Source organism: Lagenorhynchus albirostris, chromosome 9 (assembly GCF_949774975.1).
Source record: "Lagenorhynchus albirostris chromosome 9, mLagAlb1.1, whole genome shotgun sequence".
Classification (NCBI taxonomy): domain Eukaryota; kingdom Metazoa; phylum Chordata; class Mammalia; order Artiodactyla; family Delphinidae; genus Lagenorhynchus; species Lagenorhynchus albirostris.
The window spans coordinates 55621010-55647224 of record NC_083103.1 but is presented as its reverse complement, the minus strand read 5'-3'; the positions used below and the strand labels follow the sequence as shown (position 1 = coordinate 55647224).

At 37.4% G+C, this 26215-nt stretch overlaps 1 protein-coding gene across 11 annotated transcripts in view; it reads left to right on the top strand.

Moving 5' to 3' along the window:
* NARS2 (asparaginyl-tRNA synthetase 2, mitochondrial) overlaps positions 1-26215 on the top strand; it is a 142766-nt gene that overhangs the window by 107947 nt on the left and 8604 nt on the right. For 6 of the 11 annotated variants that reach the window (XR_009542484.1, XR_009542481.1, XR_009542479.1 and 3 more), the window contains 4 exons: positions 4897-4963; positions 6408-6545; positions 20979-21076; positions 23594-23620. Coding sequence is in view for 1 of the 11 variants with exons in the window: in XM_060160127.1 (XP_060016110.1) it covers positions 4897-4963; positions 6408-6545; positions 20979-21076; positions 23594-23620 (330 nt within the window). In the remaining 10 variants the exon portion in view is untranslated. Of the gene's footprint in view, positions 1-4896; positions 4964-6407; positions 6546-20978; positions 21077-23593; positions 23621-24025; positions 24158-26215 lie in introns of all 11 variants that reach the window. The other 5 variants (XR_009542482.1, XR_009542483.1, XR_009542486.1 and 2 more) reach the window with 3 other exon arrangements.

The window sequence follows — 26215 nt, the reverse complement described above, 5'->3', positions numbered from 1 at the left end:
CAAGGCCTTCAACTGGTTGGATGTTGTTATGGAGGGCAATCTTCTTTACTCAGGATCCACTGATTTAAATGTTAACCTCATCCAAAAAAACACCATCTCAGAAATATCCTGAATGTTTGACCAAATATCTGAGTACTGTAGCCCAGCCAACTTTATACATAAAATTAACCGTCACAGACCAGGATGGTAACAATGGAGGTAGGTGAAATTGTCCTATTCTGGATATATTTTAAAGATACAGAAAACAGGATTTACTGAGAGTGAAAAAGAGAGAGAAGGAGAGTTAAGAGTGACTTCAAGCCTTTTGACTTACACAGCTATAGAAATGGAGTTGCTATTAACAGAGATGGGGGAAGCCATAGAATAGTGGGGGTGTGTGGAGAGAGAGAGGGGGGTGATATCAGGCTCATCATCATGAGGTGTCATGTTAAGATTGAGATACTTTTCAGACGTCCAGTTAGATGTTGGGTAGGCAGTTTGAGTGTATGGGCCTGGAGTCTACAGGACAGTTATGGACATAAGCATATTGATAAAAGTTGTAATTAGGTAAGGAAAGAAGTAAATTAGGCATCCCAAGGAATCTGTACTGGTAACAGAAAACTAGGGAGATCTTAAGAGAAGTTATCCAGCTTCTGTCTAATAAATAAGATCTAAGATTGGGGAAAAATATCCACCATTTATTGAATATTTACTATGTGCCAGACAGCGATAAACTTTAAATACATTGTATTTCATTGTGTCTTCACCACAACTCTGTGAGTAGTTATTGTTGCCCTGCTGTAGATGAAGAATCAACTCAGAAGATACTAGGTGAGTAAAAGGTGAAGTGGGAATTCAAACTCATGGTCATCTGATTTCAAAGCTCATGCTTTCAACCAGTGTACTTCATATATCTGAAAGGGCACTGGAATTAATGCTAGACTAGTTGTAGCTCCCCCACTATCTTTATGACCCTTATGTATCATCTAACTGTTGTGCTTCAGAATCCATGTCTGTAAAATACTCAGGATGGGAACATGGGCTGTGCCATATCAGTCGTTGCTATCACCATCATCCATTCCACACAGCACGAATCATAGTTGTACATTAAATTTATATGTGTGATTTTTTTTTTTTGGTGTCGTCACCTCCGCATGGTCAGAGGCTTGTTTGTTTTACTTATGCACTGAGTATAGTGAACTGTGTTTCAGAGGACCTGGATTCTAGTCCTGCCTCTACCACTTATTAGCCATTAATGGGTGAATTCATATTTTTCAACAAATATTTATTGACTACCTTCTATGAGTTAGGCACTGTTCTAGTCATTGAGGATTCAATAGTGAAAATAGGCATGGATTAGTCCTTTTATGGAGTTTAGCATCTAGAGAAAAAGATGAATAGTTAAATATTTGCATGAATAATTATTTAATTACAACTACGAATTTGACTAATAGTAAATCTTTAACCTTTCTGAGCTTCAGTTTTCTCATCTATGAAGTGATAACTTGTCTGTCTTATTTTGTTGAAATGTTCAAATGCTGCTTAAGCAATATGTCAAAGACTAGATAACATGAAAACCCTCCTGCTACAAAACATCTAAAAATGCTAGTTAAAATATTATTAAATCCTTTTAAATGCATTGTTGAGTTCACTAGAATATATGAGAAGTTCCAGGAGCTAGAAACAGAGGGGACTGAACACCAGAGGGTGTACATAAATTACATGATGCTGAGAATTCTCAGGGTGGAGGGTACCAGAGATGGAGGGGGTTTGTAGACTTTGAAACCAAAAATTTTAAAAGCCATGAGAGACTATGAGAGTAGACCTAAGCGTGATGAATTAGAATCAAGATGCACCCGAAATACACATGCATACATGTCCACACCCACACGCAAGATACCATATGACTTGTATTCTTTTGAATAGATTTCAGTGTTCTTGAGTACTTGTTATAATTGTTTTATATGAAAGTATATTATTTAAAGGACTTGTGTAGTCTTTGAATTTAGCCTTTATCAAGCAGAAATAGAACACACTTATTTTACATTTCCTTTATAGTATTAAGGCTTTAAAAATATAGAGTACTTACCTTTTTATTTGCTCGGCATTTATTTGTGTGAATTTGAGGCAAAGAATGCTAATAATAATCTCTGTAACTTAGCAGTTGTACTCCAACAGTTTCAGAATAATCTTCTTCATTCAACAACAGAAAATTTGAAATATGAAGGTAATTTGATATTGTATCACACAATATCACAATGTCTTCTTCTTTCCTCAAAGCACTTTGGAAATAGTTTCTGGGAAGGAGAAGAAATATTATTCCCTGGACATACCAAGAAAAGTTAGTAGAGAGTTGATGAAGGCCATTAAGGATATCCAGTGTCAGGACTGTAATTTGAACTTGAAAGTTCTGCCTCAACTTAAGGTATGGGAGGAGTGTGGGGCAGAACATCTAGAATAACAAGAGATATTTAGACATGAGAGTCCTTTTTTTCTTAATAATGTAACTAACATATCAATGGCACAAAATTCTAGTGCTTCCCATTTTGACTGCTCTTATATTTCTCAGTATAATGAGTAGATCATATCAAGTAATTGGTAGAACAGTAGAATTTCTAAGCAAACAAGAGCTTAATATAGCCCAGTCTCCTTATTTTATAAGTACAAATACTTAATTTTTTAATGTTTGTATTTTTAGAGTTTTGTATAAAATACAAAAATTTATAAAATGCTTTCATTGAGGTGAAGTGATTTACATAGTTACTAAGTGGTAGAGTCAAAGGGAGAACCCAGAGCCCATTATCTTTTATTTTGATAGAACATATGAAACTCCAAGTGGTTTAGGCATTATCTCAGCAGTTAAGAGCTTAGACTCGAGTCAGCACATCAAGGTTTACTTCTTACTTACATGAGTGATTTTTGGCAAGTTATTGATCCTCTCTAAGCTTCAGTTTCCCTTCTGTAAAATGCTCATTTAAAAATTATTACTACTATCAACACCAACACCATTCTTACCTTAGAAATTATCTGTTATTTAATACTAGATTTTAGTTTGAATAGAATTTCCATCTTCTAAAAAACCTATCACTCAAAACATAGCTTTGGGGGCTTTATTTGTACTCTATGACACAACTCTTTCCAGTTAGTTATTATAGATATGAACTTCATTTTTGCTTCAGAGAATAAGTTTGTTAGGTTATTTTTTAACTCAGAGTCCTTCAGAAAGTTTGTAGATTTTTGTTTTTAATCATGCAGAATACTGTTGCAGAGAACATAGAGAAACTGACATTTTCATATACTATTGGTGGGCATACATTGGAAAAACCCTGTAAAAGGGGAACGATATCTTTGGTGGTGTCTTTCAAAATTATGAAAACTGCAAATGCAAATACTCTTGAATCCAACAATTCCATTTTTTCCATGTGCAAAATCAGTATGAGCATAAATTAGGTATATGTAGTCATGATTTATAATAGCAGAAGATTGGAAACAGCTGAAATACCCATCGATAGATGACTGGTTAAACTAATTAGGATACATCCACAAAGTGGAATGTTATGTAATAGCTCAAAAAGTGAAGAAGTTCTTCATATACTGGTATGTAAAGATCTGCAAGGTATATTATTGAGTAAGAAAAGTGTAAAAGAGTGTGTATGATATGTATGCTATGGCTGCCATCTATAAAAAGGGGGAGATTGAGTATTAATATTTGCTTATAGATGCATGAAACCCTCTGGAAGGATACACAAGAAACCAATAACAGTAATTGTGTGTGAGGAGAGGAACTAGGTAGCTATGGGACAGGGATGGAAGGAAGGTGTATACTCTTTTATTCCCCTTGATTTTTTTTTTAAAACTATGTGCATATATCACCGATCCAAACTGTTAAAACAAATTCTTGGTTTGGCTTGCGTTAGGCATGATGGTTTCTTACTGAGGTAACCAAAAATGATATTTTTCCTAAACAGTCGTACAATACTAGAATATATTTAAAAAGCCTTACGATGGCCTGAAAGAGTTCATAGGATCTGACCTCTGACTACCTTTCCAATCTAATTTTCTGGCATTCTTCTCCTTGTTCAATATGCTTCAGTTACACTGAATTTTTTGTTCCTTGAATGAGCCAAACTGTTCCTCACTTCAGGCTTTTGTACTCACTGTTCCTTTTACCTGGAATACTTTCCCTTAGGTATTTATATGTCTCATTTCCTGACTTCATGCAGGTTTCTGTTCAAACGTCACCAATTCAGCAAGGCCTTTCTTGACCATCTTATCTAAAATAGCACCCCCCAAATACCTTCTGTCTTTTTATCTTGCCTTGTTTTTCTTCATAGCACCAATAGCTCCCTGGCTTATTTCTGTTTATTTGTTTATCTTTCTTATCCCCATTGTGTGTGTACATACACACAAACACACACACACATAGCCACACACATACACAGACACACACACACACGGATAGCGACTCCATAAAGGCAGGGGCTTTGTTTTTATTTACTGTATCTCCAGTGCCTAGAATGATACCTAGCACATAGTAAGTGCTCAGTATATGTTGGGTGAATGAATGACAGCTTTAGGGAGAGAGTTTTGCTCTTTTAGCCTCAGTATTTCACAACTTTTAGGGCATTAGCATAACATGAATTCAGAGAAAATCTTTATTCGCTTAAGTGACTAGCTTCTCTGTGTACACTGCAAGTGGATCAGGAGTGGGATTATTGAATGGCCATTTCTCTTCATGCTGATCAGACTTTCATAGGTCAACCTTAATTCCTGATTACTCAATAATCGTTTTTACAATCATTTGATACTCAGATATGATCTCAAAGACTGTATGAGAATAGGTCTTTCACAGTTTTCAGATGCACCAGTTAACAACAGCCATTAACCTTTCTCTGCTTTTACCCTGTTTCTCTCCAGCATTTCTTATACTGAGGCAGTGGAGATCTTAAAGCAGGCATCCCAGAACTTCACCTTCACTCCAGAGGTAGTATTTATATATATATATGTATGTATGTATGAAAATATGTTTCTCATATTTATCTGATTTCATTAAGAATCCTTTAAAATAACGTTATTTCTCTTACTAGCAGTGTGTATGTAGTATTTGCATATCTGTACATTGGCTTTTTTTGATGTTTGCCTAACCTCACTGAAATATTTAGAATGAAAAATAATTTTGGAGTAGAATCATATCATTTGGAATAGCAGTGACAAAAGGGTTATAAAGTTTCCCAAGTTTAGGAAGATGAAATTCCTTAGAAAGAATGGTAATCGTAGAATATCAGTGTAGAAATCAACTAGTTCAGTGTTTCCCAAAGTATGTTCTGAATGATGTTAACAGTTGACAGGCAGAAGAGGTTATGTGATCAAATAAGTTTAGGCAACACATTAAACACGTTTCTTTTTCCGTTGAACTTTATAGAGGCTTCTGATTTGTGATCCACTTTGAAGAACACTGAGCTTTGTGTGTTTTTTTTTTTTCCCAGAACTCCTTTATTTTATGGGTAAGGATATAGGTCTGGAAAAGCCACATGATTTATCAGTGGACATGCACATAATGCACATAATTCCTATGCCAGTGCTTCTTTCCTATAATTAAGATATTGCCAGACAAGTGGGAATAGTAAGATAATGTTAAGAATCTAATACCTTTGTCTTCAAACTATTCCTTATACCAGTTCCATTCCCAGTTAAGTCAGATGCTCTCTTTAAGTTACGAGTGCCCTGTGCTTGTTATATTTATAATCAACTGACTTCTTTGTATAATTTTTTGTTTAATGTTTGTCTCCCATCCTGGAAGCTTCATGAACTCAGGGATTTTGTGTTTCTTACCAGTTTCCAGTACCTAGCATGGTACTTGGGGTTTAATAGGCACATTAGTATTTGCTGAATAAATAGATTAACAGTATTATTAAATATTCATCAGAGAGCATCTGATATACTAGTTGACTCTTTTATCAAAAAAAAAAAAAGTCACTGGGAGAAGCCATCTAGCCAGAGATAGACTCAATATTAGGAATATTATCTTTCATCATTTAATTTCCTGAAACTTAGGGACAGTAACTGTAGAAGAAGCTCTTGGCAATATTAATAAAAATTATGATTCTGAATCAGCTTTTATACACCATGGAAAGCATACTGTGTTTTACTACAGATGCTATTTATCTGCTAAATGCTGCTCCCTGAGATGGGGCACAGAAAGCGTAGTGTTTACTAGTTTCAGCTTTCATCATTCCAGGCCTTTGGATGCTCTTGTTAACACATCTCTCTCTAGTTTATTTATCTGTGTAACCTCAGCAGACAGCTCCACACATCCCTGATCCTCAGGGAGAAGAAGCCCTTGGCACTGATACAGGTTATTTTTAGGTCCTGCATTATATCTTTCAGCTCTGTCTTCTCCTTTGGTAATTTCTTTTTTCTCATTACAGTGGGGTGCTGATCTACACACTGAACATGAAAAGTACCTGGTGAAGCACTGTGGCGACATACCAGTCTTTGTCATTAATTATCCATTAGCACTCAAGCCCTTCTACATGAGGGATAATGAAGACAGCCCTCAGCACACAGTAAGAAAAGACATTAAATAAATTGGGGTTAGTCATCTCAGAACCTGCAGTTTTTCCCTTGATTTAATTTCATTTATCCTTTGGTATATTTTCTTAAATTATATCATTCACTCTTTATATTTCTTAAAATGATAACATTTCTCAAAGGCACCTCTAAAAATGTGTTCCCAAAGAAGATCCCAATGTTCTATAAGCATACTCCCTCATTTCTATCGTAGGGTGTCCTCTACGTCCTCTGTGTCCAGTTAAGCCGATGCAAATGGAAGTGTGTTTTGTTTTGTTTTTTTAAATTACTGAGAGCCCTAGAGCGCTGTAGAGCAATGGGCCCGGTCTCCTATCAAATACTGATTAGGAGGCTGCAGTGTGGGGGAGATGTTGGGCAAGAGATAATAGTAGTGGCATGATCGGGCAAAGGAAGGGCTAGCTTGGAACAGCAGGCAGCCTAGAGTACTTTGGCTATCAAATAGAAGTAGTGAGGGGAAGACTATGGAGGGATCGAAGAGGTCTGGGCGGATTCTCCACTTGGTCAGTCCTCTTCCGACCGTCTCTTCTCTCTCTGCCTGTCTTGTCTCTTGTCTGTCTGTCTGTCTGCCTGCTCTCTTTAGCCTTTCTTGTCCTCTGTTCTCTCTTTACCCCTCAACTACAGTTGGTTTTTATTCTTCTTGTTTACTTTTTCCTTTTTTCTTTTTTGTCTCTTCTCTCCTTCACAAAATTGGCAGTAATATAGAATAAGAATATATTTGACTCTTTAAATATGTATTGGATAGTCATATATTTAATATCATTAATTGTAAAAGTCTGTGAGATATATTATTTTTATCTCAAAAAAGGTCCCAAACCTAAACTTTGCCATCTTGTATTTTTCACTTGCATCTAGATAAACACCAGTAAGAAAATGTAGATCAGGACCTACCAGTAAATTAAATGACCTCGTCTTAGTATATAAGGTTATCTCTTTGAATGTATTTCCTGTCTTCTCTCAGATTACAGTGTTACCAAAGCAATATTAGGGGACTTCCCTGGTGGTCCAGTCGTTTAGACTCCACGCTTCCACTGCAGGGAGCCACGGGTTCAACCCCAGGTCAGGAAACTAAGATCCCACATGCCACACGGCATGGCCGAAAAACAACAACAACAACAACAACAATATTAGCCTCCAGTTAGTAAGAGGTAAACACTTTCATCTCATCTCTAAGTCGCAAAACAGCCTTGACAAGAAACTCATTGTTTCTCCCATTTTACGTATAGAAAACTGGGGTGCAAAGAGACCAATTACATTTCCCAAGGCTACATGGGTGGTAAGTGACAGAACTCGTATTCAAACCTGATTGCCTCTGGCTCTGAAGTCTGTGTTCTCTTCCACTCTATCACTCTGCCTCAAAATCACAGATATAAAATTACATTTTAGCCACCGATTTTACGCATCCCCACTTTTCACACCAGCATTATCCAAAACCAATGAGCAACACAATTGATTTATGATTCTTACTTCCTCTTTTCCCTACCAACCCTCTGGTATAATCGATTATGAGAAATGAATAGGCCCACAGGTTAGCAGCAAAAAAATGAGAGTGACTAGGGCGTAGATTAGCCAATCTTAGATAATTCAGTATTGAGCCTACACCACAAAACAGAGGCCTGTGTCTGTATCTCTTGGCTTTTGTATCACTCCACCCTATCCCACTTCCACCTCCCTTCCCCAGTACACACACACCATGTATTCCTCTCATAATTTTCCGAAGTAGAACACCTTTCAGTCATTCAGTTTTGCACTTCTTAAAAATACTCTGGGGCTTCCCTGGTGGCGCAGTGGTTGAGAGTCCACCTGCCGATGCAGGGGTCATGGGTTCATGCCCCGGCTCGGGAAGTTCCCACATGCCGCAGAGCGGCTAGGCCTGCACGTCCGGAGCCTGTGCTCCGCAATGGGAGAGGCCACAACAGTGAGAGGCCTGCATACCGCAAAAAAAAAAAAAAAAAAAAATACTCTGCTTAAAGCAGTTCTAAGACGGAAGTTTGTAGCAATACAATCCTACCTTAAGAAACAAGAAACATCTCAAATCAACAACCTAACCTTACACCTAAAGCAATTAGAGAAAGAAGAACAAACAAAACCCCAAAGTTAGCAGACAGAAAGAAATCATAAAGATCAGATCAGAAATAAATGAAAAAGAAATGAAGGAAACGATAGCAAAGATCAATAAAACTAAAAGCTGGTTCTTTGAGAAGATAAACAAAATTGATAAACCATTATCCAGACTCATCAAGAAAAAAAGGGAGAAGACTCAAATCAATAGAATTAGAAATGAAAAAGGAGAAGTAACAACTGACACTGCAGGAATACAAAGGATCATGAGAGATTACTACAAGCAAGTATATGCCAATGAAATGGACAACCTGGAAGAACTGGACAAATTCTAAGAAACGCACAACCTTCTGAGACTGAACCAAGAAGAAATAGAAAATATGAACAGACCAATCACAAGCACTGAAATTGAAACTGTGATTAAAAATCTTCCAGTAAACAAAAGTCCAGGACCAGATGTCTTTACAGGCGAATTCTATCAAACATTTAGAGAAGAGCTAACACCTAACCTTCTCAAACTCTTCCAAAATATAGCAGAGGGAGGAACACTCCCAAACTCATTCTACGAGGCCACTGTCACCCTGATACCAAAACCAGACAAAGATGTCACAAAGTAAGAAAACTACAGGCCAATATCACTGATGAACATAGATGCAAAAATCCTCAACAAAATACTAGCAAACAGAATCCAACAGCACATTAAAAGGATCATACACCATGATCAAGTGGGGTCTATCCCAGGAATGCAAGGATTCTTCAATATACGCAAATCAATGTGATACACCATATTAACAAATTGAAGAAGAAAAAATATAGGGTCATCTCAATAGATGCAGAGAAAGCTTTTGACAAAATTCAACACCATTTATGATAAAAACCCTCCAGAAAGTAGGCATAGAGGGAACTTTCCTCAACATAACAAAGGCCATATATGACAAACCCACAGCCAACATCGTCCTCAATGGTGAAAAACTGAAAGCATTTCCACTAAGATCAGGAACAAGACAAGGTTGCCCACTCTCACCACTCTTATTCAACCTAGTTTTGGAAGTTTTAGCCACAACAATCAGAGAAGAAAAGGAAATAAAAGGAATCCAAATCGGAAAAGAAGAAGTAAAGCTGTCACTGTTTGCAGATGACATGATACTATATATAGAGAATCCTAAAGATGCTACCAGAAAACTACTAGAGCTAATCAATGAATGTGGTAAAGTAGCAGGATACAAAATTAATGCACAGAAATCTCTGGCATTCCTATACACTAATGATGAAAAATCTGAAAGTGAAATTAAGAAAACACTCCCATTTACCATTGCAACAAAAAGAATAAAATATCTAGGAATAAACCTACCTAAGGAGACTAAAGGCCTGTATGCAGAAAATTACAAGACACTGATGAAAGAAATTAAAGATGATACAAATAGATGGAGAGATATACCAAGTTCTTGGATTGGAAGAATCAACAGTGTGAAAGTGACTCTACTACCCAAAGCAATCTACAGATTCAATGCAATCCCTATCAAACTACCACTGGCATTTTTCACAAAACTAGAACCAAAAATTTCACAATTTGTATGGAAACACAAAAGATCCCGAATAGCCAAAGCAATCTTGAGAAAGAAAAACGGAGCTGGAGGAATCAGGCTCCCTGACTTCAGACTATACTACAAAGCTACAGTAATGAAGACAGTATGGTACTGGCACAAAAACAAACATATAGATCAATGGAACAGGATAGGAGGCCCAGAGATAAACCCACGCACATATGGTCACCTTATCTTTGATAAAGGAGGCAAGAATATACAGTGGAGAAAAGACAGCCTCCTCGATAAGTGTTGCTGGGAAAACTGGACAGCTACATGTAAAGGAATGAAATTAGAACACTCCCTAACACTATACACAAAAGTAAACTCAAAATGGATTAAAGACCTAAATGTAAGGCCAGACACTATCAAACTCTCAGAGGAAAACATAGGCAGAACACTCTGACATAAATCACAGCAAGATCCTTTTTGACCCACCTCCTAGAGAAATGGAAATAAAAACAAAAATAAACAAATGGGACCTAATGAAACTTAAAAACGTTTGCACAGCAAAGGAAACCATAAACAAGACGAAAAGACAACCTTCAGAATGGGAGAAAATATTTGCAGATGAAGCACCTGACAAAGGATTAATCTCCAAAATTTACAAGCAGCTTATGCAGCTCAATATCAAAAAAATAAACAACTCAATCCAAAAATGGGCAGAAGACCTAAATAGACATTTCTCCAAAGACAGATTGCCAACAAACACATGAAAAGATGCTCAACATCACTACTCATTAGAGAAATGCAAATCAAAACTACAATGAGGTAACACCTCACACTGGTCGGCATGGCCATCATCAAAAAATCTACAAACAATAAATGCTGGAGAGGGTGTGGAGAAAAGGAAACCCTCTTGCACTGTTGGTGGGAATGTAAACTGATACAGCCACTATGGAGAACAGTATGGAGGTTCCTTAAAAAACTAAAAACAGAACTGCCATACGACCCAGCAATCCCAATACTGGGTATACACCCTGAGAAAACCATAATTCAAAAAGATTCATGTACCACAATGTTCATTGCAGCTCTGTTTACAATAGCCAGGACATGGAAGCAACCTAAGTGTCCATCGACAGATGAATGGATAAAGAAGATGTGGCACATATATACAATGGAATATTAGCCATAAAAAGAAACGAAATTGAGTTATTTGTAGTGAGGTGGATGGACCTACAGTCTGTCATACAGAGTGAAGTAAGTCAGAAAGAGAAAAACAAATCCTGTATGCTAACACATATATATGGAATCTAAAAAGGAAAGAAAAAAATGGTCATGAAGAACCTAGGGGCAAGACAGGAATAAAGACGCAGACCTACTAGAGAATGGACTTAAGGACACGGGGAGGGGGAAGGGTAAGCTGTGACGAAGTGAGAGAGTGGCATGGACATATATACACTACCAAATGTAAAATAGCTAGCTAGTGGGAAGCAGCCACATAGCAGAGGGAGATCAGCTCGGTGCTTTGTGACCACCTAGAGGGGTGGGATAGGGAGGGTGGGAGGGATGGAGACGCAAGAGGGAAGAGATATGGGAACATATGTATATGTATAACTGGTTCACTTTGTTATAAAGCAGAAAGTAACACACCATTGTAAAGCAGTTATACTCCAATAAAGATGTTAAAAAAAAAAATACTCTGGTTAAGGCTTTCCTTCTCTGTGAAGACTTCCCTAGGTTACCCAGTCTCCTTGAGCCTTCCTTTATTCTAGATTTCTATAGTATTTAAAGAATTAGTAAAACTGATTGCATTGATCTATTTTTTGTAGTCTCTGTATAAGTTTTGCTTTCTCACATGAGGTTCTTTTTCAGGACGGTGAATGTTTTATAACCACCACAGTATATGCCACTCATTGCTCATCCCTCTAATGTGACTTCTATTCAGACAACTAATCGTTCCCTCTCATCATACCACTGAAGCTCTGTAATAATTGTTATGTTATTAAGCCCAGCAGACTTTTTTTTTTAAAGAAGTCTGTCTTTTACTTCACCTCTCAGCCTTATTCATCACTATTTGTGACTTTGTTATTCTTAACACTTCCTCCTTCTTTGGCTTTTGTGACAGCATTCTCCCAGTTTTCTTCCCTTCTCAGTGGGTTATTCTTTCTCAGTCTCCTATACAGGTTCATCCTCTTCTACTAAGCCACTAGATGTTGGAATTCCTCAAGCCTCCATCCTAGGTCTTCTTTTCTCTCCCCAAATGATTTCATCAGTACCCACAGCTTACTGTATATTTTCACACAATCAGAAATTTATGTTTCGAATCCAGACTTTTCCTCTGAGCTCTGGACTCATCTTATTGCTATTTACATATTGTAAAACCATCTCACACTTAACATACCCAAAACTGAACCCATGATTTCACTTCTTTTCCCCTTCTTCCACCACATTTGATTTTCTTTGAATATTCTGTGCTCATCTAATTGTGCAAGCCAGATTCCTGAGTCATCTTTGAAATCTTCCTCTCTCTCACTTCCCATACTGAAGCTATTACTAAGTTCTGTCATTTTTATACTTCTAAATAAATCTCGAATCCATCTACTTCTCTTTATTTCCACTTTTGCCTTTCTGCATTAACATACCATTATCTCTTGCCCAGACTACTTCAGTAGCCTCCTGCCTGGTCTTCCTGTATCCATTCTTTCTTCCTCTGAGTCCGTTCTCCCCATTTCAGCATGAGCTTTTAGAAAATGTAAATCTGATCATGTTCTCTCCCTTCTAAAAACCGTTCAGTGGCCTCCCATTACTCTTAGAATAAAAATCAAGATCCTTTATTTGGCCTACAAGCCCCAGTGTAGTCTGGCTGCTCCCGTCTCGTGTCTTCAGATAGGCAGGACTTTCCCTCATCACAGGATCTTTGCACATAGTCTTCCCTCAATCTAGAACAGTCTTTTTCACCTAATTTTACTTACTCTTCGGATCTCTTCTCAGTAATCATTTCCCCAGAGAAACCTTCCTTGATCCTCCAGACTGAGTCAGAGACCTGTTAGACAGTACAGTGGTACCATGTTGAATTTCAGACCCAGAACTACTAACTTTTAATCCATCATAATCCTTAACACAGTTGCAATTTTACAGTTATTTGCATGACTGTTTAATTAGTGACTCTTTTCTCTATGCCAAAGGACTTGAGGACCTTTTTTTCACTTATCAGTGTATCCTAGTGCCTAGCATAATGCCTGGGACATAGCAGGCACCTAATATCTATTTGGTGATGTGTAGGTGAGTGGATGAATGGATGGATGAATCAAGCCCAACACAGTTTTAGACCCATAGTGGAGAAGTAGTGAGAAAGTGACGTGATTTACTAAGGAAGTTCCTGGGAAGCTAAAGAGCAGCTTTTACTCAAATTTTTTTGAGTGATGGCAACGTGGCATATAGGAAAGTCCAGGAGCTTTAGAATCAGGCACTCTTGGTTTCAGGTCTCAGGTCTTTGTGTTATAAACTATGTGATCTTAGATAAACCACCTAATTTCTTTGAGTCTTGTTTTCCCATCTGTAAAAATAAGATGATAATATTTTCCAGGATCATGGGGATTGAATTAACCCATAGTTAATAATATATGAAAAGTACACAGCCTACTGTTAGAGGTGGTAGGTAGTCAATAAGTGTGAAGTCCCCTTTCCTTCTAAATTTTGATAAAATCTTTATTGTGTTACAGCCCAGTAACGTTAAAATGTGTGTGTGTTGCGGTGGGGGATGCCACATCATAACGTGCCATTACATAAGATTCCTTAAAAGGCAGTTCTCTCGTAGACTGCAGTCACAGATAGTACCTTTAGAAGTACCGGCAGGCCTTCATTATGACGAGTCTATCTTTTTTTTAATTTATTTTATTTATTTATTTATTTTTGGCTGTGTTGGGTCTTCGTTGCTGCATGCGGGCTTCCTCTAGTTGCAGCGAGCGGGGGCTACTCTTTGTTGCAGTGCACGGGCTTCTCATTGCAGTGGCTTCTCTTGTTGCAGAGCATGGGCTCTAGGCACACAAGCTTCAGTCGTTGCGGCACACGGGCTCAGTAGTTGTGGCACGTGTGCTCAGTAGTTGTGGCTCACGGGCTCTAGAGCACAGGCTCAGTAGTTGTGGTGCACGGACTTAGTTGCTCTGTGGCATGTGGGATCTTCCCAGCCCAGGGCTCGAACCTGTGTCCCCTGCATTGGCAGGCGGATTCTTAACCACTGCACCACCAGGGAAGTCCCAAGTCTCTCTAATAATGTGGTCTCACAGCCTGAAACCTGAAGGCATTATAATAAACTTTAGTGTACTTTTGTAATTTATGCAGTGCTATAGCTTATAGCTTCTCAGAGCTAAATTATTAAAATATAATTTACTTAAACTATATACAACATTGATTCATAAGCAACCTAGATTTCTTTTCAACCAACCTATATTAATATAAAGTGTCTGCTTCCATCCCTACTTTTTTTTTTTCCAGTGGTGAATGAACAGGCTTTGGGTCAGCTAACTAAATTCTGTGTTTCTTTTAGTAGGGGTGCAATAACGGGTTATGAGTAGGGTTGCAAGAGTTTCTGCAAAGGGTGCAATTCAATCTAAAAAAATTAAAACAGGTGTGTTTCACAGTTGCCTTCCTTAGAAAATCAAGAGAGAAGTATAGGGGAATGTGTAACCTATGCTTGTAACATTTGGCCAGAGGTAATGAATAGTAATATGGTATATTTTTACAGGTATAGTTTCTTTTTCTTTCTTTCTTTCCCTCACCCCCTCCAAAAAACAATAATATTAATAATGGTATGCAGCATGTAATAGTGAAAAGTACACTGGACTAAGAAGTTACTAGTGCCGGGTTTGAAAGCCACCTCTCTTACTAGTTATTTTTATGGCCTTAGGCAAGTTTCTCCAATCTCTGAGCCTCAATTTCTCCCTCCATAAAAATCAGAGAATTGGATTAAATGACCTACAATGTACTAACCAGCTCTAAAATTCTCTGATCTCAGGTAGCCTAAGTCTTTGCTCATTTGGATATATAAGAATAACTTGTAAATTATCAAACATATTTGATCATTTGAAGGGGACAGATCATGGGCCTAAATAAAATGAATCTAAGCAAACATGCAAAATACTATATGCCCCTGAATTTGGGTCCTGCATAAGTCCTCCAAAGGCAGGTGGCAAATATTCATTTAGGGTATTGGCTTCACAGAGAAGCCATGTGTGATTATGAAAAGTGACTGCCCAACAGTCCCTGATAGGATGCCAAGATCACCGGGTAATGTTCTAATTTTTTTAATTTTATCAGTATTACTTAGTAAATCATAAAAATTAAAGCATTAGTGGGCACTCAGTAAAGTACATATTGCGAAGTCAACTTGGAAGGGAGAGTACTCAACCAAGGGGTATCTAATGAATTTCCCTGAGCTTGGGGCTAATTAACCGACCTGCATCAAAATAACTTGACCCTCAAACCAACAGAAATAGTGATGAAGGGAATTTCCAATTTTGCCCATATCTAGGACTAATGACTATCCTGGGAATTTATGTCGAAGTAGAAAGTATGCATTTCAGTCCATCTAAAATGCTCCCAGACTAGCCATTTTACTATCCAAAGGCCATTTTCATTCCTTGCTACATGTAGCCCATCTGCATCTTCACACTGTCGCATCTGGAAGGCTCTCTTTCCTAGCTGCACCTCATTGTTTTTAGGGGCCAGATACTATCTGTATCAGCAGTTAGAGCAAAAGCTCATAGAGGCTTAAACCACAAATTTATTTCCTGTGATTTGTGAAACAGTCTTCTTCCTTTGATAATAGTACATAATATTACTCCATTGTTGGTAGCACCTGTGAGAAACTGAATAGGGAGGTGTTCGGTTTCTGTTTTTCATCAATATTTAAAAATAGGTAGCAGAAGATGGGACATTAAACTTTTTTCCCCTCTCTTTGAAGTTAGCATAGAAGAGGTTATATATTAAATATTAAAGGCCTTGTTCCTATCTAGCCTGTTCATTTTTTAATTCAAGGGCTGAGTTTTCTTTTCAGTACACTATTGGAATCAAAGAGTAGGAGTCAAAAGGGAGTGTCATAAACAGAGACCAGGGCTGTTCAGCTTAAATACCAACACACGCTATTTCTAGACAGCATGCTGCTGTAGCTGTGTGACTTGAGCAAAATCAAAACTCATACACAGTGGAGGAAGATGTGCCAGACAGCATTCTGGCCTAGAAGATGTGCCCAAAGTGGAATAAGTCTTAAGACTAAAGAAGTTAGTGAAGGGTGTAGTAAAAATATTTCTAGCTTAAAATATATATATATATATATATATATATATATATATATAATTTGTAGCCTTCATTGAGAACTGTGTAGGAGAGTGAGAGGACAGCAGAACTAAAGTCCTTCTATTTATTTCAAGTCTCCCAAAGATGCACAGGAACACAGTGGAGATTTTAAGTGAAATTTGGTCAGCTTTGAATTAAGAGGACATTTCCCTGTGCAGCCTGTGGGTTCTCACTTCCTCATCAAGGGCAGGATTGCTCAGCCCCTGGCTCTTTAAGCTAGCTTTAGACTCCTGTAAACCACAGACCTGCCAGCCCATCTTGGCAAACTAATCACCTGCTAATGATCTGGGCAACTTGCTTGTTTTCAACCTTTTGCACTCTAACTGCCTTACCACCCGTCACTTGGCAAACACAACCAAGTTTTTCTCATTACTTCTTAAGAAATTTGTGTGAGTCGCTCCACATTTTGTACTTTGTTCACCCCTATGTCATGATTTGTATTATATCTGTATGTGCCTTTTACCTCCCCTAGAGCCCTGGAGAAACAGGCAGTTCTGTAGTAATTAGCCCAGTACTTACCAGGTGGAGACACAGATAGAAGAATCCTATGTGGAATCTCAGCCTCAACTAAGAAGTGTGGAAATTGAGGGGATTGTTATAGTGATCTTTAGGGAATGCCGTATTTTTTTATATCATATCAGAAGAAAGTGCCACTCTGTGTCTACTGATGTAAATGTCATTATTTATATTTGAGGAATACTTTACTATAGGTTCTCAGAAAGTGTGCAGAACCTCTAGGTAGATTGGAAGATCTCATTATAAAAGGAAAGCAGGACGTAAACAGATCTGATATTGTTGAAGGGAAACCTAAAGTAACAGAAAAGAGAAGAAGATTATATGTAGGAAGAGAAAAGAAGGCCTTTGTGGGCCTTTCTTCACCAAGAGATAAATCTATCCTTCATAAAAAAGAAATAGTAACCTGTAGTCATGGAACATTGATGAGGCATTAAGTGGAATGCCTTACTTAAAAGGTACACAGCTCCTAAGAGGGGAAGCAACTTTACTCTCCATGTCAAGAAAACATACAGGCAATTCTCCTGCCTGAGAGTGAATTTTCAGACCATCCAGACAAAGAAAGGACATAGGTGAGGATGTCTTCCTTCTGCATGTCACAAAATTAGTAGTGATGTGGGACTTGATCTTCTAAACTTTTTATTCAACTAAAATAGACTATTTGGTAAGTTCTTTCCTACTGATAAGTTCCTTTCCCAGAGTACAGAGGAAGGAAATAGGGGAACTGCTATTCTGACCTGAATTCTAATTAACAATGAGAAATTGGTTGGGAAAGTGGAAGTGGAAGAGCCCAAGTAGGTGGGGGGAAAAGCTACCTGGTAAATTGTTTTATTATACATAAATGGTTGCTGCTCCGCCCTCGGGAGGTGGGGGCAGGGGTATTTACTTCCCTGCCCCATTGACATGAGCTTCATGACTTGCATGTGGCTTGCATTGGCCAACAATTGGGAGCAAACATGACCTACATACATTACTTCTGGACAAATGCTTTTACTACATTCTCATCGTGCTCTTTTTTCCCATCGGCCACAAGATCAGCAATACCTCAGAAAGAAGCCTTTTTTATCGTTTCAAGCCAGGATGGACATGCAGCATAAGTTTTAAAAATCCAATTCATTGATGTAAAGCAGTGTTTCTCAATCGGGTTATTTTGTTCCCCCTACCCCCACCCAGGAGACATTCAGCAATGTCTGGAGACATTTTGGTTGTCATAACTAGGGGAGTATAACTGTTGGGAGATAGAGGGAAATCAAATATTAATACAAAGGAGGTTTATAATCAAAGATAAATATGAGTCTTACACTCCTCTAAAAATAGCATTAAAAAAACCTAAGGTCCAAAGTTGACATAATTTAGACCTGCAAAAAATGCTAAGATCCAAAAAGGGTTTTTGCTTGTTTAGCTGTGTTAGCAGCAGGACCAAGCAAGAAATGGATCTCTTGTTTGATGCATCAAGGTTGCCTCACTTCCTCATCGCTGGCCACCAGCCTCTGCTGGACTTCCTACTTCTTATTCTTCCGTAATAGCTGATTCCTCAGCATTTTGTTTGCTTTTGAGGCAGTGGACTTTTTTAGTTCTGGCTCTTAAAGCTTTGCATGTACTTGCAGTACCAGAATCAATCTCTGTACACCTTTGTACCTTGGAGTTTCCCTTACTTCAAAAACGTTGAAATGATAGATTTTGAATATACCTGTCCTTCTGACAGAGCTACACAAGGATGGAATGCTATATTTCAGGGGTCTTGGTTCCCTTAAATATTTTTGTTAAATATTTGTTAAGTTTATTAATATAGTACCATTAAATGTTAGTAAACAATTAGTGTAATTATATTAAATATTTGCTTAAATATTTTCAAGCAAAGGCCAGAGAGCCACTTGGCTGTCTGTTCTCTTCCAACCCTGATTGCCTGTAACTCCAAATTTAAAACTCTGGATTGACGTTAAGAACAAATTTTTCATCACGTGTCTCTTAGCTCGTAGCATATTTTAGCCATGTCTAAAAGCAGTATACTAGTAAATAATGATACCTGTCCTTCTGTGGCCATAAAAACTCCCTTGATCTTCTCCTTTCTCTGAGAAAAGAAGGGGTAACTGCAGGGTCCTGATTGGAGTCCAGCTCTATTAATTGTATAGCCTATGAGAATTTGCTCTTCACATTAGTAAAGCTCTCTTGTTTACCTAGCCAAAGCTGTGTGTTTCATTACCTACTATCCTGTCTGAGTCACCAAATCCACATTCTAAAATACTTGCCTGTTCATTTTAGGTCTTCCAGGTTCATAGAAGAATTACTAAAATGTAGTCAACCAGCAGTGGTAGTGTGAAAAAGGCATGTTTGTACACTTACTCCTCACAAGCTTATTGAGTGGTAGGAGATTCTATAAAAGTAGAAACCATTAGTAAATTTCCATTTGCTCTCACTTTGATTCAGCTGATGGATGAAAATCATGTCTCGTGTTTTCTCTTTAATGATAGTACTGAGGATTATGTAGCATTTGGCACACATTCTTAAATTACTACATTCTTTATTTTAATTATTTATAAACTAGACATCAGTCAAAAATTCTGAAATCAGGAAACAGGAGAATGGCTTAATAGTAAAGTAAGGCAGAGTTTAAGAAAAGAGTTCATAATATAACGTGACATTTAAAGCTTAAGTGTTTTGTGTGTTATTAAATGTGTTTTATGGGTTCCTAATTTTTCATTTGTAAAATAAATCTTTTCTGAGTTTTGTGCCTTCAGATTCTTGGCCCTAAAAATGTCTGCCTGGTCCCCCTTTGTTCCCCCCACCCCAAAAAAAGAATTGCTAAGTCACAAAATAATATAGACAGCAAATAAACATTCTCAAAAAGTAAATATTACTAGTAAGTGAAGAGATACAAATTAAAACATCAAGCTACCATTTTCCCCTATTAAAAAATTTTTGTTGTTTTATTATGAAAGTGTAACACACCTCTATTGCAGAAAATAAGAAAATACAAATAACATCCTGTGCGTTGATCTTATTTTTTTTTTTTTTTTTTGCATCTCTGATGATTTTGTTAGAACTAGTTCCTAGAACTCCTGTTGCTGAGTCGAAGCATATTGCATTTTTAAGGCTTTGATTATCTTTTGCCAAGTTGCTCACCAGAAAGGTTGTATCAGATGTACGAGAGTATTGGTCTATGCATTCTCTAATCCATATTGTTTATGTTGTTTATCTTCACCATTTTGATAACTCCGAAGTGGTATCTCTTTGTTTTAATTTGATTAATGATCAGAACATATTTTACATGTCCTAACGTACTTCAAATTAAAGAAAAACTTCAATGCCACATTATTTATAAGAGAAAAGACAGACACGCTGTCACACACACACACACCCCTAAATGTTCAACAAAAGGAGAGAAGTTAAATAAACTATTAAATAAACTATGATACTTCTAAACAATAAACTGTGAAGCTGTTAAAACATTAAGTATGCAAAGTATTTTTACTGACATAGGAAAAATATTTATTGAATAATATTAGCTAAGACAATTAGAATGGTAAATTTTATATATAATTTGATCTCTGCTATACTCTTTAAGTATATAAGAAGAAAAACCTGAAAGAAAATACGCCAACATGTAATTGCTTCTGCATGCTAATAGGTGTTTTTTAATATTTCATAATTTTTAATACTTCCCACATTTTTATAATTAACATTTGTCTCACATTTGTGCAGAAAACACATTTTTGTTAAGTATACTGCATAAATGGTGCCAGAGGGGAAACTGTCCACCTGCATTTTGTATTCTAAAGATAATATTAAACATTTGGTATTAAAACAGGGAACATGAACAGGTAACATAAGTAAGATTCTGGTAAGCAGTTAAATAGCCAGTTGTCAAAATGTTAAATGTTCCACTTGCTTCAGAAGCTGACAGTTGTTGGAATGCTCTGAAAACGGAATGTTGTTTATGAGTTTTTTCCTTTTTAGGTTGCTGCTGTTGATCTTCTGGTTCCTGGAGTTGGAGAACTCTTTGGGGGAAGCCTCAGAGAAGAACGGTACCATTTCTTAGAGCAGCGATTGGCCAGGTATTGGTGAGACGTAGAAGAAACAGAATTCAGAAATTGGGGATGGGGCACTCAAAGGCAGTCATGGCAAACTAACAGAGAATAGTGCATGGGCCGTAGCTCCTGACAGACTTGGATCTCAGATTCTGTGTGACCTTGAGCAAGTTGTTACTTAACCTCTCTGAGCTTCTCTTTCTGAAAGACTAGAACTATTATATGAAACACAATGATTTTTTGCCACTATTTGTATCTATCTCTCCCTATGGAAATAGCTTTTTTTAAAGTTAATGATAGGGCTTCCCTGGTGGCACAGTGGTTGAGAGTCCGCCTGCCAATGCAGGGGACACGGTGTTCGTGCCCTGGTCCGGGAAGATCCCACATGCCGCAGAGCAGCTGGGCACGTGAGCCGTGGCCGGTGAGCCTGCGTGGCCGGAGCCTGTGCTCTGCAACGGGAGAGGCCACAACAGTGAGAGGCCCGCGTACCGCAAAAAAAAAAAAAAAAAAAAAGTTAATGATAGAGGGGTTTCCCTGGTGGTGCAGTGGTTAAGAATCCGCCTGCCGATGCAGGGGACACAGGTTTGAGCCCTGGTCCGGGAAGATCCCACATGCCACAGAGCAGCTAAGCCCATGTGACACAACTACTGAGCCTGTGCTCTAGAGCCCGTGTGCCACAACTACTGAAGCCCACGCACCTAAAGCCCATGTTCCTCAACAAGAGAAGCCACCACAAAGAGAAGCCCGCACACCACAACAAAGAGTAGCCCTTGCTTGCCGCAACTAGAGAAAGCCCATGTGCAGCAACGAAGACCCAACGCAGCCAAAAATAAATTAATTAAATAAATTTTTTTAAAAAGTTAATAATAGAAAAGGAAAATTTTCCCCCTTAAAGTTTGTTCTTCACTTTGTGTGTGTGTGTGTTTAACTCTAAATTATGATTGGCAGACTCCTACAGGGCATAAGGACAGGCTCTGAACCAGGGAAAGGATAAAGATGGAGGGAGAAAGAAACTAAAAATATCCACTAAGCTAGCATTTAGAATAAGCAGTTTTCCCTTCCTCAGGTTTTCTACTATGTAAGCATCTTGATTTAGGTATTTGAATAACTTTATTTTAACTCACTGTTTGAGACCTGGGAAATGTATCCATAAACACCAGAAAATGTTTTGGATATGAGGAGGAGGGAATCATGTTTCTAATCGAACCACCACTCCTGTATATGCATGGTCAGCCAACAACCCACAATGACTTCCTAAACTAACCAAGGTTATAAAGCTCTGTTTTCCATGGTTTCCACTTTTACTGTGCCAGACTATTTTAAAAAATGACTTTCCCATGTTGAAGGCTTAATCTTTCTCTCCAGATAATACTAAGTTTCACAGTAACCTGGAAAAGTCATGATTGTTTGACATGTTTATTAAATTAGCCATTTGTTAAGGCCTTCTTTTCCTAATGGAGAAGTGCCTAAAAAGTTGTTGATTTTCCAAGATCCGAACCTATGAATCTGTTGAGTAACTTGGTTTTGTAATCCCAATCATTTGAACGGCTCTGTTTGGTTAGCGTCCAGAAGAAAGGGGATAAATATGTTCTGGGAGGACTCTTTTATCACATAGACTACTAACTCCTTACTATTACTATAGTGTTAAAAAGTCCTGGAAAAATCGTGGAATTGAAGTGATGGTAAAACTCCTTAGATGGAAAGAATTTGAAGATTTTCTGTTTTTTTTTTAAAGCACAATAAAAATCACACATGGCAAGGAACTTCATCTGTTGAAAGATTAATTGGTCTGTTTTCTTTGCTTGCTTCCTTCCTTCAGGAAACCTTTCCTCATAACATTAAATGTTTACCTAATATCTGATAATATCCAAATTTGTCTTTCCTAATGAAGTGGATATATGTGTTTACCTGTCTCAGAGATCTGTCTGTGACTTCTGTTCATGTTTTTCATATTTTTGTATATTTGAATTTTTCATAATCTTGATCACTTTGAGGTACACAGTGGTCCCAAACACTTGTAAGGGCTGAAACTAAATTTCATGAGTACTAAGAGCTTTAAGTTTTATTAACATTTCTCAAATTGGCAAAAACCAATTTGCAGCCGTGTTATGAAGGCAGCCTCAGAATCTGTATTATTGTTTTAATATTGTGGAAAGAAAATTGTGTCTCTACATCACTTGTCTGTGTGTGCCTTTCAACAACCCTATATAGTAGTAATAGTACTTTTCTTATGTCACAGGATGATAAATTTATCTCAGATGAAGCCCTTCTTTTGGGCTCTGGACCATACTTTCCTTCTATAGCATTTATTATTTGATAATACCTTGGACTATTGGTTTTCTTACTATTGGTTATCCTACCTTTCTTACCACCTAATAAAGGCTCGGCTTCTTAACTGCATTGCATGTTATTTAAGAGCACAGGTTTTGGTGTGTACTTCTTTATAAAGAGCACTGTGCACACAACCCAGAATAAATGTTTGGTGATTAGTATATTTATCTTATTGCCATTCTCCGAAATAATTTTGTTGTTTTCCTTTTACAGGTCAGGACTGACAGAAGCCTACCAATGGTGAGAATGTGACCCCTGATGACTCTTATTCTAGCTGTGGGTCTGAGTGTGAAATAGTTTTCACTTGTATTTCCAGGGTGCTATAGAAGAGTGTTAAAACAATGAACAGGTTCTCAGATTATTTACTCCCTTTGAGTCTTTGAAAAGTAGTAATAATAATGTCTGTCATTTATTTATTACCTATTGTGTGCCAGATAACTGTGTTAAAATTTTGATGTATATTGTCTCCTGTAATCATCACAACACCCTGTTAGTAAGGTACTATTCTTATTCTCTTTTTATTATCCCTCCAGGCCTGAGGCCTAGAGATGTTAACTAACTTAAGCAGGAGCACACAGTTAGAAGCATAGAGCTGGGACTTTGTTCCTAACCATTATGCTTCATTTTCTCTATGTGTGAAATTAGGAGCTTGAGCTAAGTGGTCCCTGAGGTCTCCACCAACTGTAGAAATCTAAGCTGCTTAGGGAAGATCATCTGTCTGCATTCCTAAGTTGTTCTGGTGTTCTTTATGCAGACCCTTTCTTCAAGTACTTTACAGTATGTACAAATTATTTATTTATATTTGTGTAATAAGACTCTTTCAGGATCTTAGTATAATAATATCAACAAAATTATTAATTCTTTTGCTGTCCTCAGGAGGAAAGGTTAAATTACACACTTGCCTTTTCGTAATGAAGGAGCTGATTTCAGAGATGCCAAAAAGCCTAAAATTGGGTTCAAGTAATGGCCCTAGATTGCTTCATTATTTATCAGTAATGAACTTTGGCATATTTAATCTCTCTTGAGTCTTGGTTTTCTTGGCCATAAAATGGAATGATAATATCTACTTCACAGGGTTATTGTTAGGATGAAAGGAAACAATACAGGTTAAGTATCTACACAGAGTAGAAGTTTAGTTAAGTTTCCGTCCCCCTTTCCTTCTTTTGTTCTGAGTCTTGCTATTAGGTAGATGAGCCTGATTGTCAAGCTTATGCATTTTACCTCAGTTTCTTTCTGTCTACAAGGTAATATTCATAGTGTATAAAAACTAGTTATATATAAATCTTAATTATTGGTTTAGACCTTTTCTGGTCTTTATTAATCATTTCAATACTACTCTTTCCCAACTGAAGTTTTCAAACTCCTAACATCTCCAAATATAAATATTTATTATTTTGTTAATAAAAGAGACAGCAGGCTCAAAATGGAGTCACTTGTACTAAGCTCACATCACCAAACTGAGACTTAATACCTAACTTAATTATAGTTTTGACATCTCCCAGAAGTGGAATCTTGAACCAGGGAATCTAAAATTACCTGGTCAACACTGGTGAGGTAATCTGCCTGATAGACCCCTGCCATCTCCTAAAGGAAGGCGACCTTGCCTGAAACCACCCACTCTTTGCTAGTAATTTCCTTGTCCTACCCCCTTTTGCCTATAATCATTCTGTAGAGCTCTTCGGAGCTCTTTTCTATTGCTAGATGGGATACTGCCTGATTCATGAATCACTGAATAAAGCCAATTAAGATCTTAAAAATTTACTCACTTGAATTTTATTTTTTTAACAGTTGGGATCTGCTTCCTTTTATATGATAATCATAGCATTTTAAGGCAGAAAGGACCTTAAAAATCTCCAAGTCTGTGATCTCTCCTAGTGTTCTACCAAACTGTGAATAGCCACCCCAGGTGTCTAAGAATTTTCTCACTTCCTGTTTCTACACGCCACATGCAAATAATCTGTAACTAGTTCCATAATTTTTGTACCATCTCGTCTATAATCTGGCTACCCTAGAATCAATATAACAACAATCAAATAAAGATTCTTTTGAAAACTTGTTTTTAGAAGTAGATTTTTCCATCTGTCAAAGCAAAGGCAAGAAAAATGCTAAAGACAGAATCCCTCTTCTGAATTCAGTTTCCAGGCATTTATGCCAGTGTTTTGACATCGATGTATGAGAAATTTAAAGCCAGCTAAAGCTAGATACTGGACTTCTAGCAGCCGACTCAGATCCTGCAGGTGTTTGTGGCAGGTGGTTTGACATGCCCTTCATCTCATTTTCTCACTAAATCAAAGTGTATTCTGCCCCCATGCCTTATGAACTTAAAGTTAATTCAGCTACCAAACATTTCAATTACTCAAGACTGTGTTCCTTCCATTATTCCTGATAGTTCTTAAATACTAACTCCTGTCTTATTGATCGCTCACTTGGTTGTAACTCACCTAGTTGCAATTTGTGTTTTATTTTAGAAAGAGAAGTACTTAATCTTAATTGCCTAAAATACCAATACATGTAGTCATTGTTATTAATAGTGGGGAAAAAGGTTATAGTCTTTATCCTTGAGGAGCCGTATGACTACCAGCTGTGGTGCTTAAGTTTTATGCTGTATTTTTGTATATTTTACAAATCACTCAAGAAACTATAAACTTATTTTAATCAATATTGTATAATTCAAGAATTCCCACCATTAAATGACAATAAAAATAGTTATGGAGTCTTCCTCCTTCTCTTCCGTTCCTAAAACAACTTTATCCCAGGCTGGTGTATTGGAATCCGGGTTTGAATCATGAACATACCATTTTCTAGCATGTAGTCTTATGTGGGAATAGAATGTGC